At 37.6% G+C, this 20,000-nt stretch overlaps 3 protein-coding genes and 1 long non-coding RNA gene across 5 annotated transcripts in view; 2 read left to right on the top strand and 2 right to left on the bottom strand.

Moving 5' to 3' along the window:
• The window catches only part of LOC138043642 (F-box/WD repeat-containing protein 1A-like), a 24,985-nt gene extending 19,957 nt beyond the window's left edge, over positions 1 to 5,028 (top strand). Inside the window, exon 13 of the mRNA XM_068890013.1 lies at positions 3,407 to 5,028. Coding sequence (XP_068746114.1) covers positions 3,407 to 3,553 — 147 coding nt within the window. The 3' untranslated portion in view covers positions 3,554 to 5,028. The remainder of the gene's footprint in view (positions 1 to 3,406) is intronic.
• A 1,477-nt stretch (positions 5,029 to 6,505) lies between these two features.
• Positions 6,506 to 7,742, bottom strand: LOC138043644 (uncharacterized). The gene has a single exon (XM_068890015.1). The coding sequence runs from the start codon at positions 7,740 to 7,742 to the stop codon at positions 6,657 to 6,659; it is 1,086 nt and encodes a 361-aa protein (XP_068746116.1). The 3' UTR covers positions 6,506 to 6,656.
• Positions 7,743 to 7,972: 230 nt separating this feature from the next.
• LOC138043640 (condensin complex subunit 2-like) overlaps positions 7,973 to 20,000 on the top strand; it is a 31,933-nt gene continuing 19,905 nt past the window's right edge. For both annotated transcript variants that reach the window (XM_068890010.1, XM_068890009.1), the window contains exons 1-9: positions 7,973 to 8,198; positions 9,514 to 9,598; positions 10,411 to 10,506; positions 11,923 to 12,034; positions 15,594 to 15,661; positions 15,771 to 15,851; positions 17,179 to 17,380; positions 18,815 to 18,903; positions 19,579 to 19,651. In XM_068890010.1, the coding sequence (XP_068746111.1) occupies positions 7,975 to 8,198; positions 9,514 to 9,598; positions 10,411 to 10,506; positions 11,923 to 12,034; positions 15,594 to 15,661; positions 15,771 to 15,851; positions 17,179 to 17,380; positions 18,815 to 18,903; positions 19,579 to 19,651 (1,030 nt within the window). In that variant the 5' untranslated portion in view covers positions 7,973 to 7,974. The remainder of the gene's footprint in view (positions 8,199 to 9,513; positions 9,599 to 10,410; positions 10,507 to 11,922; positions 12,035 to 15,593; positions 15,662 to 15,770; positions 15,852 to 17,178; positions 17,381 to 18,814; positions 18,904 to 19,578; positions 19,652 to 20,000) is intronic.
• LOC138043646 (uncharacterized) overlaps positions 19,541 to 20,000 on the bottom strand; it is a 3,372-nt gene continuing 2,912 nt past the window's right edge. Inside the window, exon 2 of the long non-coding RNA XR_011131300.1 lies at positions 19,541 to 20,000. This exon is cut by the window's right edge and continues 125 nt beyond it. This is a non-coding gene — a long non-coding RNA (uncharacterized lncRNA).

Below are 20,000 nucleotides of genomic sequence, written 5' to 3'. Positions count from 1 at the left end.
ATTAGTCTGTGTGGGTTTTGTAAACATGATGTGAGAAGGACAACAAAACCTCTCAGTGTCGGTACAAGGGTAATGGCACCCTTTGTCTTCAAAATTTAAGTGTGAAAATAACAATAACAAGAAAGCAAGTTTACTTTCATTTTGTTGTCGACATTCTGTGTGAATCACTTAAGCTATAAATACTGCGATTAAATAAAAACATTCCATTTTCCAGGGAAACACACCTTTTTAGCAGTAAATTCACACATGAAAACATGTAAACTTCTGGCCTAAATGTATATGTGATTCATCTCAAACGATTGACCTCAGATTTCATTGTGTTACGTGTCGCCCAAGATGCGTGGGTCAAACCGTACTGAAGCAAAAATGCAGTAAGTTTAGATTAAAAAGGCTCAAAGGGAAGAAATCAATCATCACTTCCAGCACGCCCCGAATAAAAGCTTGGTTACCAAGAAGCTTTTCAGTGATGGTAATGTAGATAAGAATTGGATTTACGGCCGTCATACTTCGCAAGGATTAGGTAATGTTTTCCCCATGGAGTATAGACTTGAAGTTCACGAACAGTAGCAAAATTAGGCTGCCGTTCTAGTATTCGAAATGGAAAAAGGAGAATCGTCTGTTAGTATCATTTCCCTGTTCCCTTTTAATAAGATATACATGTAGCAGTGAAACATTTTAAGATTTACCCTTATTCATAAAATTCTGTGCTCAAATTGTGTCAAATCAGCGGACGATTCTACTTGTGTTACTTGCTGTAAATGCATATCAGTTAGCTTGTATTATGATGAAAATCAACTAGATTGCAAGCCTCAGTCAATTTCATCAACTTCAAAACTAGCCGTATACATGTACATGTATAAGACGTAGAACTGAAGCAATAGTAGTACGCACAAAATTAATGTGATACTGATTTTGCTGTACCATGTGTTCCACTTGCACTGAGATCGATGCTCATGTACAATAAATGGTTTGAAAATATTCTTGTTTCATATTAATTTAAACATCATGTGAAGGAGGGAGGGGGGACTTTTATAGCGATAAGACATAATCGATGTTTGTCTGGCCAAAAATGGGATATGTCCAAGCAAAAGTAGGTTTGACCAGACAATTTGACCGGCGTCAGCCAGGATATTATTTGCAGCTCTGGGATGCATATGTACTTCTTCATCAGGAAGAATATTAGAGCCTTTCTAAAATGCTTAAGTCAAGGGAGTTTTTAAAGGATTATTCTTCACGACATTAACATATTATATAACAGTGCTCAATGTTGTGATCACTGGGGTCTCCAATTTTGCAACCGGATTTTATTCACTGGTGACTAACTTTTCACACTTAATCACCAGCCTGGCTACTAAGATATTTTGTTATATGATCATTAAATTTTTTAATTCATCAAATGAGTGCAATGAATGTCCAATAGCGGACTATACTTCTAGCTTAAACGCACATGGCCATTGAAAGCCGGGTTAACATGTCCTTTGAAATCTACATTTCGTTAACTTCGTTCCAAAAGTGACGTCCAAGATTTTCTTAAAATTTTATTTGGAACATAATAGATTTGAATATTAAAAGAAAAAGTCTTTGTAACTTCAAAATAATTATGTAAACAAGCTAAATGCAATGACCACGTACTTGCGTGTACACTGCTATGCCTCATCACATGTTTATTCGGCATGAAAATTGGTTTCCAGCTTACGTATGTACTGTAATACTTTTTCCATTAAAAAAGTTCTGTAATTCTCAGAAATAATGAGAAAAAAAGAAAATTGTGGTTCATAATGAATCGTGTTAACTTACCGGTAGTAACACTTTCAAAAAATGTGCCACTGTCACGAATGTCGCAAATTTGAACAAGAGAATAAAAAAATTAACAGGCGATGTTTCGGTGTCATCGTGACACCATTCTCAAGGTACAATGAATGATGTGGAGATTTAAGGCTGGTTTTCACTGGGGACGGAGTCGGAGTCCGGAGTTGTAATCGGAAGCGCAGAGCACCATGATCGGAGTTGGAAGCAGAATACCAATTCCACTTATGACTCCATTGCTTATGATCCAGTGAAAACTGCATTGTTGGAGTCGGAAGCAGAAATGGAAGAATAAACCAATCACAATGCTCGATTCCAAGCATTGTGGTTGGTTGGTTCTTCCGCTTTTTCTTCTGACTCCGACAATGTAATTTCCACTGAATCAGAAGTGACGGAGTCATAAGCGGAGTCAGAAGAAAATGGGGATGTTCTGATTCTTCTGACTCTGATGCCGTCTAGCTTATGGCTCCATCTATGGCTCCAATCTTTGATTTTCACTAGGTCATAAGCACCCTTACGACTCCGACTATGACTCCGAATCCGTCACTAGTGAAAACCAGTGTTAGCGTTCTTTAGCATTGGCATAGGAAAAAAGGCTCACAAGTTTTCAAACAGGAGAATATCTTTGCGCCAGTTGAGTCCGTTTGCATGTTAAGAGAAGGGTTTGCGAATTAAAAGTATTTCCAGGGATCGAGAGTATATTTAAAATGGGAATGTAATTACGATATCTGGAACAGTTGACTCTGTGACAATCGAATTCACTTATAATGTTATGATTGATGTACATTAACTTTTTATCCAATTATTTCTTTTCAAGTCAAATTATCCAACATTTAAAATTTGCAACTTTTCTTAACTATCTCTGGTTGTCAAGGCGGCTTTACATGCTCTGATTTTCAGCTCGGCCTTGCTTGCATTTTACCTTTTGTTGAAATTTGTAAGGCCCAAAGGGCCAAAAATGTTTTGGCTGCTGACCAAATCTGAAAACTTAAGGCCAGCTAGCTCCTAGGTTTTTTTCCTGAAAGTCAAGCGCTGTATATAGAATGTGTAACTTTAAACAGTCCATAAAAGAGTGTTAGACAACTGCAACAACAAAGTTTGAGAAACATTTTTTCATTATTAAGGGTCTCCCTTATTTTTTAAAATCCAATCTACCAGTATTTTAAGGGTCCAATTGTTTCAAAAAAAATATTTATCTGGAGGGAGTCTTGAAAGGAACATTAAATAAAATTATTGATGATGATGGCGACTCCCTTCATTAGAGGCTAGAGAATGATCTGATTGATTTGAGTCTCTAAATTCTTCTTCCTTAAATAGAAAATGTCCGAGTGGAACTCTTCTTAACCTGCAAGCAGGCTCCTCTGTTGAAAATGGCGTGCTGTGGAAATGAGGGGCTTGGTGACAGGGTGCCATTTGCAACGGAACAGTCCACTTGCAGGCTGTTTACACTCTTCTAACCATCAATCTCTAAATTCTTTCATGTCCATGTTCCATTGCAGTTTTTTTGTCTTGTCCATTTTAAATTTTTCCTACAAATGTTAGTCAATTCATTCCTACAACAATGGCATCACTAACAGCATTTTGTGTCTCTATTCCACAGGAACATCAAGGCCGAGTTTTCAGACTGCAGTTTGATGATTTCCAAATAGTGAGCAGTTCACACGATGACACCATTCTTATATGGGATTTCCTCAATTCCGATCAAGTTCCAAATGGCAAAAGGGCAAGTGCTGTCCTGCCATCTTGATCATAGCTCTCTTTCAATATTTTGTCATTTAATGTTGTTTGTCTTTTGTACAAAAAATCCAGGAACTCCTGGCAAAAATAGTTGTAAATACTGTTGTCTGGTGTAATTACATGTAATACAAGAAGAGTCGTTTAAGAAGATTAGGATAAAGTTTCTCCCAAAGGGTGGTCTTGGGTTAAGTTAATGACTTAGGAGTCATTGATATGAGTCCTTCAAAGCTAGTGCATGCATAGGAGCCTTCAAAATTATAAGGGATTAGACTGGGTCTTGGCAAGGCAGTGCAAATAAGTTGTTAGTGCGAAAAGTAGTATAATGATAATATTATTACATTAAGCAAAGAGTGTTGCTTCATTTTGCCATTGTCAAAGCTTGAAAAAGTTTGATAACGTTTCATAAATTAATTATGTTTAGTTATCTTTATTGCTTACAATTTGAGAACTGCAAATTATGTTTTACAAAAAAACTGTCACAAAATCTGACAAATATTGTCATGAAATAAACCAAATTAGCATCAAGGACGTTGTCTTGTTCCACTTCAAGTTTTATTACTTAAAAAAAGGTTCTCACTTATAATCATTTATTATGCAGAAAACAGTACTTAATAAATTCTCAAGATGTTGAAAACAATAATAATAATTTTTATTCTATCAAATCATTGAAAAATTGTTGTCCAAGATGAGTTAACTGAAAAACACTGGTTAAAATCAACTCAACAAAGATTGTCCATGATCTGGTAAGGAGATGCTGCTGTTCTTGTGTTTAATTGAAATCTTTACACAGCATTATTGACTTTGACACCTTTGAATCTCGCATTGAGCATAATATAAGTGTGTGGTTATGTGAAATTAAAAGTGACCTAAACACCTTCTCTTATCATAAACACTTGAACTAAAATTAGTTTCAAATAATATCATTAATATCAATTCAGGAGTGAATGGCTCAATCAAAAAATTCAAGCAAATGAACATCACTACTTTCCCTCTTTTCTTCCTCTTTTGATTGACAATAAATTAAAGAAGCCAGAAGTTAGCGAACCACGGCTTTGGCAAAAATACATGTCACACAGTAGCTAAGTCAGAAGAAATAATATTAATTTGATTCAGTTTCACCTAGTTTCGTTCCCTGTTGAACTAGGTAAATACGAACCAAGTTTAATTTGGCAATTTGAATGACTTGATCCCTTTTAAGAATAAATTATGAATGGCTATAGGATGAGTACTCAATAAAATTTGAATCTACCGGTACTTTAGCTTTATTGTTTGCATTGTTGTGAGCTGATGGTTTTGTTTTCTGGTGAGAGAGCAACAGTTTATCTTCTGAAATGTTCTCGATGGCCTGGCTGAGATTTTCTCTGCTCTTTGTGAAGGATCTTTGTTCCTTTTATAAACTTGTACATAATTTGCGTGAAATGGTTTGTAATTTATATGCATGTTTGTTGGATTACTGTATTATTAAAATTAGGATATTGTTCAAAATTTTCAAGTCTGTTGATTGTAAACGGAGCTACCGGGTGGGATGGTGTGTTTGTGTTAAGCGTGGTTCCCAGTCTTTTGCCCTCTTTCTTCAATGATAATAATATTGAAAGTATGTAAATTGTGTTAATGAGTATTCAATTTAAAAAAATGATATAACTTCCTGGTAAGTCTTTCATGACAACCTGATTGAAGAAAGGGGAAGTCTTTTCTTGAGATAAAATACAATTAGCAAGGGATCAGATTTGTCCACCAGACTCCTTCACATTTGATTGACCTGGAAAAAAAGACAAGCCCTTGCTCCACTCTGACTTCGACTTTTTGTGAATGCTTCATTCTTTTGATAGAAAATGAACAATAGGTAAAAAAAACCAGTTTATTTCAGATTTTGGAATTTGATTGCAAATTTATGGCAGTCCATCAAGGGTGACAGATAGCTGGATGGAAGCATTGACTTAAGGACGTTCGCGCATATTGCTACTACGCATCCTTACAACGCACACGCAAATTCACATGCCATGTCATGCATCGAGTGAACAATGATAGGGCAGATGGCCATTGCTATAGCTTTGCTTGGATTTAACGATCTTGGATGTTCGGTGACCCCTACTTCTCTTTTCAGAAACAGATTTTATTTGCAATTATCTCCCTATTGTCGAAAAATGAACAAAAAATCAATGTGGGAAGTTTTAAAAATTTCAAGATTTTTGTCCTCGGGACATGGAATCCTGCCATCTTGCAGCTGCAAGGCGCATGAAACTATAGTCGCTAAATGCGAATTTGTTCTTCAAGGAACCTCAACAGTTAACTAAATTCACTTGATGGGTCCACTTAAACAAAGTTTGGTCTAGAGAACATTTCACTTCAAAGATGTAATTGCAATATTTGTGGGCTTACAGACACTGGGGCTTTATTCGCTAAAGAAGCCAGATTTTTCCAGATTTAGGGTGTTCTTTCCGGGCAAGTTCTCTCCAAAAGGAAGTCGGTGACCCCCCATTTTTTTTACATTTCTGACATCGCGAATGGCCTTAAGGGCCATTTACACTACAGAAAAAACTGGGTTCGGACAGATTAAAAAGTGGTTTGGACCCAACAATTTGGTTTGGCTCATTGTAAAACTGGCCTTTAGGTCCCGTTCTTGGCACACTGGTTACACTCATCTGCCTACTTTCAGAGTCTGGACCTTATTTTATTTTAGTTGGAGCAGAGACCATTCTCACAGTGCTCTTGACCTACAAAAAGGGGTCTAGACTCGGTTTTCTTCGGTATTGGGGCCAAAAAAGCAGGTCTGGACCCATTTCATAAAAAACGGCAAAATTGCATGGCAAAGATATATGGTCTGTGGTCCGTACCTACTTTGCAACTGGCCCAAAACCTTGGCTTTCTGCCGGATCGCAAAGGATTGAGTCAAGCTTTATCCCATCATAGACCCTGCATTTATTTGTTTTGTAATAATTATAATGGGCTGTCCATCCATACAGTATTGACTGATCTTTAATCAGGTTCATTTCTGCCATCCCACTTCCCTTCAGGCTAAAATTACAGTGATAGGTCAGAAATGAGGAAAGGCAAAAAATATCCAAAAAGCCATTGTCAAATAAAAAGGGAATGCATCGAAGCAAACTGATTCTTCAGTAGACCACATCAAAGTAACCATCAACATCATCTACAAGTTGATAAGTACGTCCTCTCAACATCAAGCCTGAGTTTCTCAAAAGAGTATTATACTTTCGGCTTTTTAGCACTATATGCCAGCGATGGGAAATTCGTTGAACGCACTTGATGTCTTCAAGATCCACTCTTGTGTTGAGTGCTTCAACGATTTCCATTATCCTAAAGTGCGGTAAAATTCTCCGACTATTGTAGTATTCTAACGCAAAGAAGAAACACACAGCATCTTCGCCAAACGCGTGACTGTCTTGCTCGAGGAAAACACTCTTGCAAAACGGCAAATTGCGACGATTAATGTATGAGCTTAGGGACTTGTCTTTCCTATTTACCATAAACAATTCGTCGAAGATTTTTATTCTACCGGATCCAGATAATTGTTGATTAAACAAAGTCTCTAAATTCTGGGTTGTTTTGTTGACAGTTGTGTTTACGTTGAGGGGTATTACTGTGTCATCACCTGTGTGTCCAGTATGATCACCCGAACGGGTGCCTTCACTGTAAACAGCTTTCCTTTCTTCGACAGAAGTAAGCTTATCTTTTATGCATGGTTCCTTCATTTTTTCTACAGGCACGGGCTCTGTATGCTTATCTATTCCAAAATCGGGAAATTCTGTTTGGGTAGCAACGGTATGTAATTCCGTTGGTCCCTTCCTGACAACAGGTCTGCTTCTCGGCATGTTACAATCAGCTTCCTGGTTTATTGTGGCTCTTTCAAAACATACTCTCTCTTTATGAGTTGTTCTTCCTGGCCTCTTTTCTCTTATTTTCACCTTCTTTTGCTTCTTCGAAAAATTATTTGCGTTACGTTTTAAGTCATATTGAGAGCCACCTTCGTCTAAGAAAGATCGAAGGCCCAAAATACCCGCAGTTAAGTCGACATCACACACTCCAAGTTCATTAGCGTCTGCAGCAAACACATCAGGATAACACCCTACACATCCAATTCCTGTACACAATATTCTTCCCTCTGAAGTTTTATGAGTTTCTACTCCCGTTGCCCAGCGATTTGCTGTCACGAAACCAGCCATGTTTTGTTTGACGTTCATTAGGGAGGGGAGGGTAAGAGCAAGAAAGATCACGTGTTGATTTTTGGACGGTTGTTTTGAGCGGGAAGTATGATTTCGGAGAGCGAAATTTCCGCAATATTTTGATAAGGTTCCGATTATTTATAGACTCAATGCTGTAAAGTTGTCCCACAAAAGACCTATAATTTATTAATTGGCGTTCTATTAATCTTAAGTACCTCAGAATTTAGTTTTGTGTGACGGTCGAACAAAGATGGCGGACGTAGATTCTGTATTTCGAACGCCGGACTTCGTATCCCCAAATACGAGACGAAGACGCGGAATTGTTCTGACAAGTACCAATACACCGGTAACTCACTTAGCAGAGAATGACGACGCAGCAGAAAGAAGACAGAGACGGCTTTCCAAAGCAACAACAGTAAGCCTTCAAAGTCCTGCTAGTACACCAAGGAGTGCCAGTCGCCTCGACAGCGAACGGTGAGCATGTGGTCAGATATTCCTTCGATTATTACAGAGAAGGAAAACTGAACTGTAGGTTTCAGGGCAAGTCTTGTACTTGATGTTACAGACTGTAGGTGCCTAATTTGTTCCCTGGCAACTTTTTCCAGCAAGGTTAAATTTCCAGATGTCTGTCACACTAGATGGCAAGAATAATTCAATAAAGAAAAATTTGGTTTCATCAAACATGTTGATGAAGGTCGAATTACCACCGTGAACGATATTTAAATCGTTTACGGTGGTAATTCGACCATTATCAACACGTTTGAAAGAGCGAGTTACAAACGAGTGTCTTAACACCAAAGAAACTACTTTGGCCAATCAAAAAGGTCCGAGACAAGCCAGTAAACCAATCACATCTCAAAGTAATAACACGTAACCGACACAAAGCGTGGGAAAATGTGCACGCACGAACCACGCTTGGTTTTGGTTTCGCATCTGATTGGTTGAAAAAATGGCGCAAGAACTTTTAACCAATCATTGAGTGAAGTAATCATAAACCAAAGCAATTCGCTAATTACTTTCGACACTCAATTGAAAACTGCTCTAAAACCAAATTTTCCTGTTTCAATATCCTACCGACACAGCACCACAGTTTCTTTAGAAACTAGAAATTTGTTTAATTCAATATGGAGATACTCCATTTACACCAGCTGGCCTCCTTGGCACTTGCAGCCGGCAATTAATTGTGCATAAACTTAACGTTGTTGGCAAGGGTGCAAAAGAGGTGGTTCACTAGGAGCAATTACAAAATTCAGTTTACTAAAATATACAGCTAAACTGCAGAATACCCAGCCACTTGCTTGCATTTAATGGAGTGTATTGTTATATGCGTCGTTCTCCATACAATGCTGCTACAAGGGGACAATAATTTTAATTATTATATTGGCTTGGTACAAATATACATACAGCTGTATCTCATGTACTTTTGCCTCTTGAATTGAAAAAAAAAAACTGTGATAAAACAATTACCATGAAATTTCCATGTCCATGTCCAATAATCTTTATATTATATTGGCTAGTTGAGGCCGGATAATTATTTTAAAGGAATTTTTGCTGTAGACGATGGGAATTTGAATGATGGACCCTTAAAAATAACATGTTCAAATGCCACAGATGTTGAAGTTTCAAATCATAATCAGCACAAACTGGGGCTGGCTTGCGACAGTTTAAGCCCTTGGATTTCCCTGGTACCTACCTTCCATTAAAGCCTAAAAGTTGGCATTTGATGCAATAATAACTTACATTATTTTTGTAATATTTTAAAATTCTGCAATGTACATATCTTGGATAGGAGCCAGAGCACGGGAACCAATGGATTAACCAATACTCAGTTAAAAGATTTGTACTCCAATTGTATCAAGTTGTCAACTGAAAATGTAAGTAATATTTCTTTATTCTGTAATCAGCGTTTAACAACTGCATTGCTAAGTGGAGGTTGGGTGCTTGAGAGTACTTCCACTACTGGCAGCTAGCTTCAAGATGGAGACTACCTATGGCTGGCAAAACCTGCTCACGCAGCAGAGAAGACAGGCACAAGTTGCACTGATAAACAGTGGAAAGTAGAGGTGGGGGGGGGGGGGGGTAGCAGGGGTTCAATAACTTTTGAAGTACCGGTAGATGCCTAGGCCAATCAATGTAAGCGGCGGTCATTCTTGTCTTTCATGAAGGTTTGAGTGAAAATCAAGGCAGAGTAGCCAGCAGTGAGAGGCCAATTTGTGACAAACTGATGGTGGTGTACCACCAGTAACCGGCTGCTAATGAAACCTCTGGAGAGGGAGGCATTATACAGAGTAAAATCAAGTGGCACTTTCAGGATTTAAAGGGTTAAACTAAAAAACACTCCCCAAGAAACCAAACATATGAAAAAGGAGAGAGACTAGGGTGATGATTCCCTTGCAAGAGAAGAAATTTGATCAATCGTCTAGAATAAACAAGACGTGTACAAAAGCAATAAACAGACAAGGTCCTTTAATTCCCTCGAGAGTCAGCTTGTTCATGTAAGTCATTCACTGTCAACCCAAAAAAACCCTGGTCACATACAGTATGTATGTTTGAATCTAACATGGCCTAAATCATTTCAGCCACATGTGACTTACAGGACGGTGTATTGCTGTGTGTTTTGGTTTGAAAGATTGCATCAAAGTGGTGCAAATTGCTGGAAGTCAATTTTTGTTTCCTTGATTCATAGAAAATCAATGCAAAGAATGCATTTGGTCTCCACTTGATTGACTACATGCAAGACTTGATCAAAACAGTGAAAGAAGGAGACATGACTAACTTCCAGGTGAGTAGGATGGATGTCTTACTTGCGTGTATGAAGGAGGTAATTATGTTTTGGTAAAGTGCTTTCATTACAGTCTGTACAAGAAAGGGTTGATCATGTCTTGTACTTGATGTTACAGACTGTAGGTGCCTAATTTGTTCCCTAATGTCCAGAAATACTGTTAACCCTTTGGCGCCCAAACCGGCCTAAACCATGGGGAACCCGTGGGAGTCAGTGGGTTTATGAAATGCATGCTAAATTTTGATATCCAACAGAAAATGTCCACTAAAGGTACACCACCTTTAAGAGACCTTCTTTTGAGAAGGGTTATAACTACTATACTGTATCACCTAATGGCAATGTTATGGTACCATGAAACACCAATTATTGCTTAACAAAATGCACCTACTGTTTTGATGCAATAAGTTACCATGGCAACATTAAAGCTCTCCAAAAAAAAACCCTACATGATTGTATATATTTTTTTTTGTTTGCTTGTAATCTCGCTTGTAGAATAGTAATTAGCACTCTGACATAGAACTATCAGCAAAGTTTTAAAAAATTCATGGAAGCCAATTCAAGCAGTAAAAATTGAAGGTAGCTCTGAATGTTGCCATGGTAACCTATTGCGTCAATAGCCCGTGCATTTTGTTAAGCAAAATTGGTGTTTTGTATGGTACCATAACATTGCTGTTACACTGTATGTGATACAGTTGAAAAGTGACTGGTTCCAGCCACCTTACATTAATTAAGTGTCAGCACTTTTCCCCCTATTTCAGGGTCCGAAATTGGGACCAGCTGGTCGCCATGCAATGCGACTGAAAGTTGAGCCTGGGTGACCGGAATTTTCAGGCTAGTTGCCAGCTGGCGACTGATCATGAAATCTTTCAACCTTGCATCCAACTAAGCCAGCGATCGAAGAAATAATTTGTTTGAATAAAAAAACCCATGCACTGTTCTAGCTGGAAGAATGATTCCCTTAAAAATTATCCCCTTGATACTTGTCTTCCACGCAATGGACAATCAAACGACATCAGCTGCCACCTGGCTCCTGCATCAAAAAGTTAATTTCGGACCCTGTATTCCAACATTAAGGTACATGTAAGAGAGGGAAATGATCCTCTCACTTGTCTGGAAAATTTAAGGAATCGTCTCTTGTAGACACCTGAAAAATTCAGTTGGCTTTAACGAGATTCAAACATGTATGTATCCACTCAGTTGGGAGCAGGTCGATTTTTTGGGCTCGTGTTCCCGTGAAAGGACTCTATGAAGGAAATAAATGTACCTGTGGAGTTGTGAAAGTGCCACCAAGCTGATGTTATCCTAAAATTACTATGATCACAGAGGACAAATGTACAACTATATACATGTATGTATCAAAATAACACTTAATTTAATATTTGTGTGACTACTCTACGTGATTGTGTTTTGATACAGGTTGCAAGCTGCACATTAGATGCAAGTGCCAAAATTTATGCAGGTCGTGTTGATTCTATTCATGCACAAGCCTATAAAATGTTGGGAGGTTTGGGAAGAGCTGACAATCAAGGTAATTTTAAAGTAATTGTAAATATAACCTTGATTACGTTGTGATCAGAACCTCTAAGTTCATGGTTTTTATGTGTAAGAAGTTTTAATGGTATTTTTTAATTTAGATGACACTTAGCAAAGGTTAAAACCTCTTTGAGCCAGCTTGCCCATTGGGTCTCTTAATTTGACTTCTCACGTAACCACATATACACTTCGTTAATATGATTTGCTGTGTGAGAACCTGTGCATTCATCAGCAGAGGACAGACCAAAACACCGAAGGAACTCCATTTCTTACTTTTTGCGGATAGTTTAAGAAGTCTTTTACGTCCCACTGGGTCATGGACATTGGGTTGGGTTGGGTTGTGAGATGGTGTCTACAGTTGATCATCCTTATCCAAGAAGACTATACTTAGGCTTGATTTCAACTCGCTTGAGTTTGGCCACCCTCCTTGAGAAGAGATGGCTGGACTCGTGAGCGATAGATTGTGTCTGTGACGTAAATTTAAAATGTAATTTAAGCAAAGTAAATAGTTGTGGAGAAATAGAATTAGACAACCCAAAACATTGATTTTAACAAAACAGTAATTACATAGCACATCGTTCTGCCACAAGGGTAATTCCACAATATTTTGCATGCCACGGAGGGGACATCTCAGAAAACAATACCATAAATAGCTCCTTTTGCCAAATTTAGTTTAGTTCACTGTGGACTTGTAATGATTAAATAACCGATGACTCTTCTTTATCAAATCCTTTCAAAATTATTTCTGTCACATCTGGCAAGATTTAGTCCTTTATTCGATCTGTCACGGAGGGGACCAGAAAACCAAAGAAAATTGAAATTTAAAAACTAGGCTAAAAATCCTGTGAATGTAAACCAGCAGCAACAACACTTAAGTGCACATTTGATTTTTATGTTAATCAACAATTAAACTGCATTGATGGAAAAGACATTCTTGCTCTCTGATACAGCACAGATAATAATGAATGATCACGGTTATTGTCACAGAGGGGACTGTCACGGAGGGTACCTCTTGTCTAATAGGTAGCGGTCATTAGTAGCCACCCTGCAATCTTCTCTGTAGCAAAGTGTTTAAGTAAAATAATGATACTAGACTTGTCTAGTGTTATAACCAAAACCTTCTTGAGGTGTATTATATATACATGTATCTGTAAAAATGTTGCACACTCTTTTAATAATGCCTTCCTTCTCAAACAGGGTCACTTTCTGATTATTTTTGTTTTATTTTATTTAGAAATATTAGGTTCTGACAAGCTAGGCAATTGAAAAAGACAACACTGTACTGTAAAAGGCTCATTAAGACCTTGTCCTAACAAAAACAAGACACTTTCCAATCTACAACTTCCATGAAGTCTTATAAAGTCTTGTATAATCTAAAAATACAAACAGCTCAGATACATCAATAATTTACGTGTCTCTCTCTCAACAATGACTGAACACAGAATTGAGGTGATAATGTTTTTTCCTGAAAGTATTGACCTCATTTATGCATGTACAGATGTAACTACCAGTACAATCATGTAAGATGATTTTGAATGTAAGTTGTTCATTGAATGAAAGTGCCGTACATCAAAAAAGGCAAGAACAACTTCTGAACATAACTTGCAATGCAGTCAATTGTATATGATGTACACTGTTCTATGAAAGCAAATGTCAGTGTACATTTTACAATGCTAGTAGAATAATTATAAACTTATGGACCTATGCAGATCTTCCATGTTGTTTACAAACATGACTTGTATGAATGGTGTAGTTTTACTAGCAATGGCTAATGTGATAAAATTTTGTACAAGATTACTTCCAGCATGTTTTTCAGACAGTTTCATGTTACCACTCGTCCAAGTTTCTTTATTAGCATGCACTGCTTAAAGTTTGTGCTGCTTTCTAATGAAAAGGTGCACTTTCTCAACCTCACGCTGAGTTGAAATAGTAAAAGGGTGATCGCCCACAAGTAAGACAGGACCATAAAAAATGCAACTACAGTGTACCCTGTCCACATCATCAGTTCTTGGCCAGTCATAGGTGGTGGAGCCTTTGCTGTGCAAGAATTTAACTTCAACAAAGCTGTCTGCTACAGAAATCACTCTTCCAAAATAGAAGGTGGTTACATAGTCAACTGCGTAATAGCTCCCTACCTGAACTCCATGATACTTACAAATGCATACTTCATGGTCAAATGCAGATGATGGTATGACCTGCCATGGGGTGGCCGGAGTTCTGCAAACTTGGATTTGCCTATCTGAACATTGCTTTCTTCCTTGAAAAGCTCATGCACTTCTCCAATTTTAAACAACAGCAACCTCTTTTGCCTGTGTTCCCTTTTACCATCAACTAGTTTGACAGACACAATCTTTCTTCCCTGGAACGTTTTCACACCTATCCTAAGAAAAGAGAAATAGAAGAACTCCTCCACACCTTGTAAGTTTGTCAGCCCATACTTCAACTGTTAACAGAATTTTGTACAATTATTACCAATTGCTTTGAAGAGATAATAATTTTTATCCCTATTTTTGTCACAGAGGGGACACTTCAATTTTGGACATAGGCTTTGATCTCTTTCTTCAGACAAAATCAGGGAGAAATCATTAACTTAAACAGTCTAAGTAAATAAGTAAATGTCCTGACAGTTTTTACTAGATTTCCTCTCAAGATAGATTTCCCATGGTCATTTGTGCATGTCCCCTCTGTGACAGCCAAACAGGCTGAATTGATTAATTAATGATAATTTATGCCATGAAATCATTCCGCTGACAACCAAAAAGTACAATTTCATAACAATCTATCTTATAATGAGTCTAGATATACAGTTATACTGTCCTTTAAGTGAATGCTAATTTTTCCAAGTGTATGTCTCAATTACCGTGGAATTACCCACAAATAAACTCAGCAGTAATTTTAATTGATTGTGAAGAATGTTACTTGCTCTCACATTTAGCGAAGTCTGAGGAGAAATTGCAGTAACAATGGATTTGAAAGCTGCAATTTGCCCTTGGCGCCGACTGGAAATTAGTGAATTCTCCGAACTCAGATGGTATATCTCAGACACAATACCAGTCTCCAACTTCTTTCAAACACTTTCCGTTGTCAAAATCTTGGATGTTTCCTACCTTAAAGGCACTGTAAAGCTTGAATACAGTCAATACCTCACAGCAACAATGTTTTAAACATTTCCTCTAAAGAATATAATTTATGCCTGCTTGATTTGGGCAGGCAAGTCACTGATATTTGGCTGAGATCAACAATGGCTCACCTCGAGTCCAGCTTTGTCTTCAGGGAGGAGTGCTAGCTCTGGTTCCCAAACAGCTGGTAATCGAGCCTGAGAAGACTAGAGAGTCTAACCATTTGCAGATTTCATTACAAAGGCAGCACTTTCTCCTTACTTATTTAAAGACGCTGAGTGTTGGTCCAGCCAGAGTCAATCCCTTGACCTCCAGCACAATATTCCTATACTCAACCAACTGACATGGTCTTGTAAGCAGCAAATTATGAATGCAACTGTGTTTACATGAAGATATGAAAGAAATTCTAAACAATCAAGTTATTATTTTTTACAGAAGATGAAAATGCTGTTACTGGAAACCCTGAAGAAGGACCACAACAAGGGTCTCAGAAAGCAAAAAAGGTAGTTCTTCTGTCTGATAATATTATAACAAATGAAACTGGGTCAATCACCATTTCCTAATTGTGCAAAGTTTTACAGTAACTATGCCTGAAATTATTTTTTATTCAAGACCACCCACCATAGACCTGGAAATACCATAGAGACAAATCTGAAAAACTTGAATGTCAACCAGTTTGATTTAGCTTTTGAGGTAAGGTGTAATATTATTTAATTTACTAGTAATAGCTATCGCTAAGTGCCAGCGAAACAGTCACTATAGTACATAGTTTGCAGATTTGTATCAGAGTTCCAAAACACCCAACAGTAGTTGTAAATTTTTTTATTCGAAAGTACTGCTATTCAACTTATCTAGTTAACAATAATACACTAATAGAATTTGTCAACGTGTTTTGCAACAATATGGAAAGTACTGCTGTAATTTTTGAACGTTGGTAAGATTTTAAAAGGAATATATAATAATTAAGCTGAGTAAAATCAGTGCCATGTAAAAAATCGCCAAAGCGTTTTCAGACTTTTCAGTGTGGAACATGTAACGGGGAATCAAACTCTCTAGCACATGAAAGTCGTTTCACTTGTAGAATTTTTATTTTGCAAGATACAGCCATGAATTATACGTCAAATTGATCGTTTAATTGTGTACTTGGCAGACAACATATTTTCTTTCAAACTTAAATTAAATTGTTCACGACTCAGTGGTTACAAAACGAAAAACAAACTGCTGTACTCACGTGCGAAATTGACAACAGCGGCCGATAACAACACGTACGCCGGTTTAGTTTTGAGCTCGTTCACTCAATATAGAACACGATGGTTCGAAAATAAATATTAAAGAACACTCAAAGCAAGTGTACACAACACAATGGTCAGGGAAATGGGAAAAAAATGTGTTTTCACTCACCTCCGAACACAAGATCACCAATAGTTACGTGCACCATGCAAGTTTGTCTAATGACATCACACGTCAAAACAGGCGCTTTTATTGGTCCCTACTAAAATCTCCAGGGAACCTTACATTCCAATTGCATTCGACTTTTCACAGCACGATCAAGAATTTCTCTGCCTGCTGCAATACTTAGCACGGCATTAAGCTGGCCGCCTCGCAAGCCTCATGTCTTCGCTCTGCTTGCTCGTTGGCAATTATTGTTGTTAGTTAGTTTGAAAGAAGAGTTTAAGACAAAAACACAAACTATTCAGCCCTTCCAAGCTAGACGGCAGTACTATTTACAGGCAGCATTGTCCCACATTTTAACATGTTCAGCTGTCTTACCGGTATGTGCTTCCTTAATTCAGAAGCATGCCTGACAATATGATATCACTGCTTGTGGCCATAATTGGGCTCATGCCTCAGTGGATAAACCCTTGAAACTCCCATTTGTAATGTAACAAAAACTGGAGAGAATAATTGAAACAATTTAACCTTAACCATAACATTTAGGAGCTTATGACAAAGAATGTACTGTACAGTGTAGGCTTCTACACTAAGATAACCCCAATAATGACAATGTTATTTGTCTCAGGTTGATCCATTGTTCCATAAGACTTCTGCTGCCTTTGATGAGGGTGGTACAGGAGGACTGCTTCTTAATCACCTGTTTGTTCGGGATGATAGTTGCGAGCTTTTACTGGACTCCACTACTGTAACCATGGCAACAAGGGAGGCCTCAACAGAAGGACAAACTACCCAGGACAGCAACATGGTTGATTTGTCTGAACTGCGAGGTGAGACTAACCATCATTGACTGATACTGTTTTTTTTTTTGTATGTTTAACTGTAAGGGACAGTCTTGTCCTTTAGAATGACTCAGTAACTGCAGGGCTTGAAATTAATGAAAAAACCCAGTCACAATTTCAGAAATTTTAGTTGCAAAATTATTGCGCTGCAGTTTAGAAAAACCAAATATGAGCCTGCAATACTTGTTTGTATTTTAGAAACCGCTAAAAATGGCGAATGATCGAAGGAATGGAGTTGTGCTTGTAACATCTCAGCTAAATTACGCTACGATTACAGTACACTGTCTCATTGAAAGAAAATTCACGGCGAGAAACAAAATAATCTTTATTCGCGCACTGGTGGCTCAGTTGGTTGAGCACCAGGCTGTCACACGGGAGGTCGTGAGTTCAAATCCGCTGCCACTCCATGAATTGTGGCAAAATTAGATTAAATTTTTAAAAAATTAAATTAAATCAATTCTTTTTTAATTTTTAGCAAAAGTAGCAGCAAAGTGGCAACTGCTAACCCTTCTGTTTCAAAAGACCGAAGGTGAAAACAAGTTGCAAATTTGCCACTTCTCCAGATATCAAAGGGAAAATTTCACTTGCAAATGTGACTGTATTGGTTGCAATTTTGAGCGCTGAAGTCTCCAGTTTTGAGTCAGGATAGTAAAAAATGGTTTTGATTGGAAGGAGAATGTCATAATTAAAAGTAGTTAGTACTAGACCCTCATGTTTTGTCTTTTTTGTAACAAGTTATTTATAGCTGCAGACCTGTGAATGTTCCAAAACTATGGAAGTAACTGCTGATTTTGCCAATTGATGGCTTATTGAATCACAGCCCTGTGTAGTGCTGGCATCTTTTATTAAATCAACAGTAACTGCTGTTTCTTACGTGATATTTACATGGCAAACACACTTTTTTCCTCATTCGTCTGGATTTGTTTTTCCTCATTCATCTCTACATTTACAATGATCTTACTGGGCTGTTTTGATGGACTTGCATCCCATCCAGGGGGAGTTGAAAATACTCCTAGTTAATGCTACGGAAACTGGGGATAAGCACCGGCGTGTTGGGTCATTGGCTCAGAAAGTGCTTACCTACCGGGCTGTTGCTAATTTCTTAAGTGCACTGTAGGTAGGAAAATTAGAGAAGTTGGTGAGGAAAATAGTGAATTTACAATTAATATTACCTATATTGTTCCTCTCTTAAAGCAGGTGGGGATGAAATTCTGGGTAGGCAGGGAAAATCCCCTGCCCCCATCCCTTAATGGCAGCCCTGTCATATCTATCCTCTTGCTTGATATCCTGTTTTTCTTTTTTGTATTCTGATGGTGTACCATGAGATCTTTATTGTTTGGCCTTCTCAGCAACACATTCCTGTCAACCACCTCCTTCAATTTGACAGCGGAACTAAGCAAGACTGGTGTTTTACCTTTGCAGATGTTTATAGTCAAATCAACCTTGAAGGGCTGCAGATTTGTCCTCATTTTGCTGATTTTGAATTCACTAAATGGACAAGAAATGGAGAGGTAAAGTGCATACTCTCTGTTCTCCACTTACAAAATTGTACATGGAGCAAATTGACCAAAAGGGTTCAGGGGCCGTGATATGATAACCCCCCCACCAATTCCACCCATTTGTTGCTTATCATTCAAATTGGCCATTTTTGTTAAAGTGCTAATGACCAAAAATCAATTGTACTTTTTATTTGTATTTCAAAACTATGTTAATTAACTGAACACTAAGTGACCAAAGCTGTAAGCCTTCATTTCAAAAAGGCACCTGTTTATTTTTAGCTAGACTAGTTAATCCTGACAACTTGAGCACTGTTTTTATAAATTATAAAACTCATTAATTATTCATGATGGGAAAACAAAAGAAATGTTTTATTAATCAATATCTGTATTTCTGATACAGCTTTCTCTTCATTTACATAAATGTTTCTTTCAATTTTCACGGTTAAAATGTCTTGAATCACCAAAAATACCTCGTGTACATTAACACTTAAATGCTGACATTTCATAAGCACAATACAATATTCGCGCCCGTAAATTTGTATCGGATATAAAATGTCTCGCCTTCGGCTTGACATTGTATATCCAATACAATACGGTCGCTCATATTGTATTTAGTACTTATAATGTATCTGGATCGAGCTGTTGAATATTTGATGGTTTTGATTTTATTACTGTAACTGTCTTCAGGCAAATACTAATTACAGCAAAATGGTGGCAGAATTGGAAAACAATGAACACACATTTGATGTCAATGCCCCAGGTAATTAATAAGAGAATGCAAATAATTCTTAGACTAGTGATAGATACTACTACGCATAAAATTTCCTTAGTATAGGTTTTCTGTCAAAGAAAATCATGTTTCATTCTAACTTACAATAAAATGAAGGCCAATTCAAGCATCTTCGATTCTCAAGTTGGAATCACTAATTTATAGCTTCTGTTTTAAGATCAAGTTTCTGGTGCAAATAAATCATTATTCCAGTAAGCTAATAGGGTTCTTTTGAAGAGGTTGTGGTCAGCAGAGCTGTCCATATGATTCAAACTAGTAACGTCAATGCAATGTTTATGCAAGGTGGCATAAGATTTTCAGTAATTCAGTTTTAGATCCA

Source organism: Montipora capricornis, chromosome 3 (assembly GCF_036669925.1).
Source record: "Montipora capricornis isolate CH-2021 chromosome 3, ASM3666992v2, whole genome shotgun sequence".
NCBI classification, from domain to species: domain Eukaryota; kingdom Metazoa; phylum Cnidaria; class Anthozoa; order Scleractinia; family Acroporidae; genus Montipora; species Montipora capricornis.
Note: the sequence above shows the minus strand (reverse complement) of the source record. Positions and strands in the feature narration are given on the sequence as shown.